Here is a 7,083-nt window from a genome sequence, read left to right on the forward strand (position 1 = left end):
GGTGTTTTAGCCACATTTCTCCTTCCCCCCGCCCCCAAGATTTCCGTACCCTCTCTCACATCTTCCCCCCACAACAAATGTGTCACTGTCGCTCTGTGTCTGTCTTGCTTCTCCCATCTCTGTTCCAAAGTTGGCGGTAACTGACGACCTGTGGACTTTTAGCCGCTAACTGGGATCATGCGGCAAACAGGATTTACTAAGCCCGGAATCTAGTTGGCCTAGGACAGGACCCTGCACCGTGTCGGGCTCGCGCCCTTCCGCCCTGGCGGTGTCCCGCAGTGATGGCAGCGGGAACCTTCCTGCCTCCCACCTGGGCTGCCGCTTAGCCTCCTTCCCGCCACGGCAGGTTGCTCGGCGCTACCGTCCGCCCAGAAGAAGGAAAAGGGCGACGGGCTGCCCAGCCTAGAGCTGTTGGGAGAAATCCGCCGTCTCCGCTGGAAATCGATATTAAGCCGTTGGGCCGGCACCGGCGCAGGACGTCGGGGGCTCGGCCAGTAAGTCCCGCACGTCTCATCATTTAGCTAATCGAGTTGAAAAGTTTCTGTAAGGGCCAGACCCGGCATCAGATGGTAACACTGATTGAACAAGAGATTAGCACAATAGATCTCTAACCGAGGGGAAGCGTTGCTTTTCACGCTACGCGCCGTAATTAATGGTATGAATCAATTAATTTGACTTTTATTGTATCGAAAGAAAAAAGCGCAACAAATGGAACTGGCGGCTGGGAGTTGTTCACCCCCACCCCTTTCCCCAGGGAGGCCCCAAAGAGACACGGGGGAATGGACGGATCGGGCCAGGTCTTGGCCGAGGGAGGCTCAGAGGCAGTAAACAGCGGCGCCGAGGGAGTGCTGAGAGCCAGCCCTGGCGGGCCAAGGAATTGAAATTAGGCTCATTTGGAGGAAGCTTCAAGAAGACTGCGGAGGGCATCCCCTGGAGCCGTTACCCTTCCGCGCGTACACACACACGTGCAACGCGTCCACGCGGGCCCAGCCTCCTAGGCTGCGGTGGGGCTCCTGCTGGCCCGCGCCTGCCTCTGGGGCTGGACAACCGAAGCTGAGCAAAGGGAATTTGTGAATTCAGTTTCTTTTCCGTGCTCCTCCGACGTTCTTTTTGTAATTATTGGGTTACTGAGACAGTTTCAGCCGGGACCTCCGCTGCCGAGGGACAGCGGGCAGCCAGTTCGCCGCTGCAGTCGGTTTTATGAGAAGCTGTAGAAGGTATTGTAAACGGTTCGGCGCCTGCGGGCGACAAAGCGGTGCAGCTGCGGGAATGAACTCAGATGCATTTTAGGGTCAAGTGCAACCGGGGCATCATTTAAATACAGAAAAATCGTGAGTTTCCTGGGCGTCTCAAGATGGAGGAACTGCCCCGGCTTCAACCAGAAACATCCTGCGAAGTGGGGGATCCAATGTGCTAGTGTTTTATCCGGGAAATTATCTAATGAAAATTTAAGTCAATCTGTGTGTCGCACTGCCTATAAGTGAAGCAAGTTTACGTGTGTGTCTAGGCTAAGGAATGAGAGAGGTGGTAGGTTAGAGAGATACAGACTACTGTCCTCCAGGAAATACATCAGTTTCTTAGTATCGTCTGTAAATACTGAATTTCACTATTTCTTCTCAGGCTATCTCCCCTTGTGCTCCTTCCTCTGGTAAGGCCTGCACTCCTCAGGCCTCAGTGGCCAGACTGGGCTTGGGTTCCAGGAGCCCTTAACACCCGGCAGGCACTCGCGGCTCGCAAGGAGGCTGACTAAAAATGCAGGAGGGAAAAAGCAGCGCATCGCGGCTTCACCAAGTCAGGAGCACTATACGGAAGTGTGCGGTCCACGCGCCCCAGCAATGTCACGCATCTGGGGTCGGTTTGCGCCCCCCACCCTCCATCCCAGTTAAATGCCGACAGTCTTTCCTACCATCACTGATTTTCCTTGCCAAAGAAACTCGGTGTGCACTGGCCATATCCTCGCCTCCTCCTCCACCTCCTCTGCTGCCGGCCTCTGAGGAACTAAAATCTGGGAGGGTTTGTCTTTACCCTAAGGGGAAAGAATCCACGTTAGTTAGCCGCAAGGAGAGTCTAGGCCGCCAGCAAGCTCGCTCCCAGGAGGCTGGGCCCAGAAGCCTGAGAAGTCACACCGCCCGCTCCCCCTGAGGTCAGCCATCCCAAACAGGGCGCGGCGTCTAACCTAGAGGCCCGAAGCCTCTTCCCGTCCCCACTCGACTTACCCAGGCCGCTGCCAATGTCGGCTCCTTCCCCAGCGCCTCATTTCCGACTTTTTCACATGCTAAGTCGTTTAACAACTCCGAGCAGCTAGTTGCGGCTTTATTTATAGGTTCTGTTATTTTACGTCCTTTTTATTTCTCTCTGCAACTATTCTGATAGATTAATCAATAGCCATTTTCTGACCTTCGGAAACCCCAACTGATGCTGCTGTGGCCGAACGTGGGGGGGGGGATATATTATTACACACACATACACATAAACACGCCCACATCGAGCCAGGAAACCGAAGACAGGACCCTGTGGTTTGACTTTAGCGGGAGGAGGAGCGCCTCCCCTCAGCAGGTGTCTCGGCCGACTAAGCACTGAGGCAGGAGGGGCTCTTAAGTCTAATTAGCAAGACAGAGCCGGGGGGCTGCCCTTAATCTTTAGAGCTAAAAAGAATCAAAAAAACAAAACCGAGACTACTAAGTTTTTCTTTAAAAAAAAAAAAATAGGATGTGAATCTTGTTCTACATTCTATGCCTAGGGAGCTTTGGCAAAGGAAGGATAGCAAGCGGGGGGTGGGGGGGAAGGGAGAGGGGCGGGGAGGTCAGGGAAGCAGAGCCGCGGGTCCGGCGGGCGCTCCCGGGCCCACACCCTCCCTAGCTCACACGCACCCACCCTCACACCCACAGGCTCCCTCGACCCCCTCGCCGGGCTCCAGCCCAGGGTGGGGTCCCAGGGCGGTCCCAGGCGCCCTTGGGCCCCGCGGGATGCTGGCGCACGGTGCGGCGCGGAGTTGCGCGTCCCTTGTCCCTTTGTTGACAATTCTCTCGACCAACTTGAGTTTGGCCGGCTCCGCGGCGGCCCTGACGTCACGCACGGTCACGTGGCCCCGCCTCCCGTTGGATCTTTAAGTAGAAAGTAATCTATCAGGCCAGTCCTTAAAACGGGACTTTCGACTGCGGGGGCTTCGGCGTCCCTGACACCCCCCTCCCCCGGTTGCCCCTGCCCGCGCCCTCCTGAGCTGCCCCGCGTCCCGCGCCCGCCTGCACCGCTCCTGCTCCCCACGCCCGGGCCAGAGGCAGACGAAGGCAGGCGAAGTGAGGGGGCGCGGCGTGGAGAAGCTGCCGGGCCCGGGCCGGGTCCGGGGCCGCTGCCGGGAGCAGCAGCGAGCGCCTAGTACCGAGCGCCAGGGACAGCTGGAGTTTGCGGAGCGCTGCCACGGGGGGCGGACGGCACAGCCCGAGTCGTGCGATGCCCGGCCGCCGACTGTGAGCCAAGCCGGGAGGGCCCCGGACCACCTACGCCCCCCTCCCTCTCCAAATCCCCTGTCTTTCGGGGGCGCCCCGAACCCCTTTCCTGAGGTTGGCGGCAGCCCCTGAAGACGCCCATCGCGAGCTGCTCCTTCCCCGCCGCCGCCACCAACCCCGAGGAGGGATGACCCTCTCCGGTGGCGGCAGCGCCAGCGACATGTCCGGCCAGACGGTGCTGACGGCCGAGGACGTGGACATCGATGTGGTGGGCGAGGGCGACGACGCGCTGGAAGAGAAGGACAGCGATGGGGGCTGCGACAGTCCCGCGGGGCCGCCCGAGCTGCGCCTGGACGAGGCGGACGAGGTGACGCCGGTGGCACCCCACCACGGGCAGCCTCAGCCGCCGCACCAGCAGCCCCTGGCACTGCCCAAAGAGGTGGCTGGAGCCGGGGCCGGGCCAGGGGGCGAGGCGGGAGCATCCGAGGCCGACGGCTGCAAGAGCGGCGCTGGCGGCGAGGAGGGCGGTGGGAGCGGTGGCGGGCCCGGCTCCGGCAGCGGTGCGGCGGGCGGCCTGGCCCCGAGCAAGCCCAAGAACAGCCTGGTGAAGCCGCCCTATTCGTACATCGCGCTCATCACCATGGCTATCCTGCAGAGCCCGCAGAAGAAGCTGACTCTGAGCGGCATCTGCGAGTTCATCAGCAATCGTTTCCCCTACTATCGGGAGAAGTTCCCCGCCTGGCAGAACAGCATCCGCCACAACCTCTCGCTCAACGACTGCTTCGTCAAGATCCCCCGTGAACCGGGCAACCCGGGCAAGGGCAACTACTGGACCCTGGACCCTCAGTCCGAGGACATGTTCGACAACGGCAGCTTCCTGCGGCGCCGGAAACGCTTCAAGCGCCACCAGCAGGAGCACCTGCGTGAGCAGACGGCGCTCATGATGCAGAGCTTCGGCGCCTACAGCCTGGCGGCGGCGGCCGGCGCCGCGGGGCCCTACGGCCGCCCCTATGGCCTGCACCCTGCGGCCGCGGCCGGCGCTTACTCGCACCCGGCGGCCGCGGCAGCTGCGGCGGCGGCCGCGGCGCTCCAGTACCCGTACGCGCTGCCGCCCGTGGCCCCCGTGCTGCCGCCCGCCGTGCCGCTGCTGCCCTCGGGTGAGCTGGGCCGCAAAGCGGCCGCCTTCGGCTCGCAGCTTGGCCCGGGCCTGCAGTTGCAGCTCAACAGCTTAGGAGCCGCCGCGGCCGCCGCAGGCACGGCGGGCGCCGCGGGCACCACGGCGTCGCTCATTAAGTCCGAGCCGAGCGCGCGACCGTCGTTCAGCATCGAGAATATCATCGGAGGGGGCCCCGCGGCGCCCGGGGGCTCGGCCGCGGGCGCTGGGGGCGCCGGGGTAACTGGGGGCACCGCGGGTAGCGGTGGCGGTGGCGCCGCGCAGTCCTTCCTGCGGCCGCCCGGGACCGTGCAGTCGGCAGCGCTCATGGCCACGCACCAGCCTCTTTCACTGAGTCGGACGACGGCGACCATCGCGCCGATTCTGAGCGTACCGCTCTCTGGACAGTTTCTGCAGCCTGCAGCCTCGGCTGCCGCTGCCGCCGCCGCCGCTGCTCAAGCCAAGTGGCCCGCTCAATAGGGACGCGCCGGTGGCCGGGATGCGGGGCCTGGCAGCGGCCTGGAGTGTCGGCTGCAATTTGCAAGCTGCGCGCCCCGCCCCGCTCCTGGCCCCCCTGCCCAATCCTGGACTCTGCCTCTCTTCCATTTCCTCCCCCCCGACCCCTCAACACCGACCTTCGGCGGCCTCCACCCAGTCCTGCACACCTAGGCTGGCGGAGCAAACTCTCACCGCGCGCCCGCGGGGAATATCTTTCCGTACAGGTAAAACCGAAAACCGATTTTTCCAAAACTGTACCCGGACGGCGCTTGCTCTCAGTACCTGGGGGATGAGAGGGAAATTCTTTGTACATATTTGTATAAAAATTATTGACTTTCCTTTTGGGGTTTTTATTTTTTTAAGAAAAAAAATTCAGTAGATTTAGAGCTCTGAACTTTCATTTTTTCTGAAGGTTCACTCTCCGCAGTTTTATGTGAGAAAAAATGTATAGAGACGTTGGGAGATTTTAAATATAAAATTTTCAGAAGACGAAAGTCATTCTATATAAAAGTCTGTTTATATATAATGAATATATATGGTATTCTAAATGTTATTCCATCGTGTTGTACACAACTTTGTAAATAAAATTTTTAAAGGCTCAGCTTAATGTTTCATTAGGTGTCTGAGGTAAATGACAAGATTTTAAAATAATATTTGTATTTTATCTTTCCCAGATGAGTTTCAAGGAATGACCTTTTCAAACTTTGCTAATTCATAATTTGAGTGTAAGAAAAATTTAATTGGAAAAACATGCCTAATTTAAATTGTACTGATATTTTCTTTTAGTTTTCACATAACATGGGTGTGTAGGTGGTGATTTTCTTCCTATCAATACATTACATCTAAATGACCAGATATTTCTGAAGATAAAGTAAGCTGCCATTTTAAAAACCAACCTAATTCTAAACTTCAGCACAATTTTAATTACTTTTAAACATCAGACTTCATCTTTCACAATGGAAACTTTCCAAATGAGAGTTCTTAATCATTTCAATTGACCTTTCAAAAGAATGTTAATTCCAAACATTTCCCTCATCTTAGCATTTAAAGCCTTGATTTTTTTTCAAACTATTTTCATCTCCTAAGTGGAAGTGGTAATAAACCCAGTTAACTTTTTAAATATATGTAATGGCATTTTAAATTTTGTAGTGAAATTGTATTACCTATATAAACCTCATAGATGATACATAGTTGTTTTGTTCTTTTATGATATTTTCAAATAAGATGCCTCTTTTCTATGGCAATAATCAATCCACAACATAATTTCGATATCTGAAGGGTTTCTGTAAATGTTTCCTTACCAACCCGCAGCTTTTCCAAAGGCCAAGAAATATCCTTTAATATCCTTTTAAAACAGATGCACCTCGCCCCGTTTCTTAAACTTTAAAAAAATACCTTAGGCTAGTTTAGTATGAAATGCGAGATCACAAAGCAGGAATGGAGAAATGTCCTTGTGGATTATTTTTAATGTGCATTTCAGCTGTTGCAACCGTAAGTATTAACGTAGAAATGAAACATCTAGATGCGGAAAGTCAGCTCCCATCACCACCAACACATCCTCAAATGACATCAATTCTAATTATTTCGTAATTAATTTAGCTGTTGCAATTACGTATGCGAAATTGCTTTTTAAAACTGGAGCGGGCAGCAGTACTGTCAGCTCGGCCCTATGCGGGTGCTGTTTGCAAAACACCGTCAGTCCCCGGCGCTGGCGTCCACCTCGCCTCCCTGGTCGCGGAGATGCCTCCCTGGTCGCGGAGATGGCTCCCGGCTGCTGATCCGAGCCTTATTTCTCTGCTGTCGGCGTGGGCTAGGGCGTCACTTTAAAAGGCACTTCCTCGCAAATACCGAATCGGTCTTCCTGGTAAATAGTAAACATTATTGTGTCCTGAGTAAACATTGCTTCTGGATCAGAGTCCTAAAATAAAACAAACTGCCGGGGGTGAGATCGTTGAACTTGATAAACAAGAACTTGATAATCAGCCG

At 55.8% G+C, this 7,083-nt stretch overlaps 1 protein-coding gene and 1 long non-coding RNA gene across 2 annotated transcripts; one reads left to right on the forward strand and one right to left on the reverse strand.

The window, feature by feature from the left end:
- Window positions 1-726: 726 nt before the first annotated feature.
- On the reverse strand, window positions 727-2,997 carry LOC129541198 (uncharacterized). Its single transcript, XR_008682782.2, has 3 exons — window positions 2,217-2,997; window positions 1,907-2,026; window positions 727-1,238 (listed from the first exon to the last, which is right to left on the reverse strand). It is a non-coding gene; the product is annotated as an uncharacterized LOC129541198 (long non-coding RNA).
- A 184-nt stretch (window positions 2,998-3,181) lies between these two features.
- Window positions 3,182-5,649, forward strand: FOXD3 (forkhead box D3). Its single transcript, XM_055402739.2, has one exon. It carries the CDS (start codon window positions 3,634-3,636, stop codon window positions 5,077-5,079), a length of 1,446 nt encoding a protein of 481 aa, XP_055258714.1. The 5' UTR covers window positions 3,182-3,633; the 3' UTR covers window positions 5,080-5,649.
- Window positions 5,650-7,083: the final 1,434 nt, after the last annotated feature.

This window comes from Moschus berezovskii, chromosome 4, assembly GCF_049115385.1.
Source record: "Moschus berezovskii isolate FMDL1 chromosome 4, NW_MosBer_1.0, whole genome shotgun sequence".
NCBI classification, from domain to species: Eukaryota; Metazoa; Chordata; class Mammalia; order Artiodactyla; family Moschidae; genus Moschus; species Moschus berezovskii.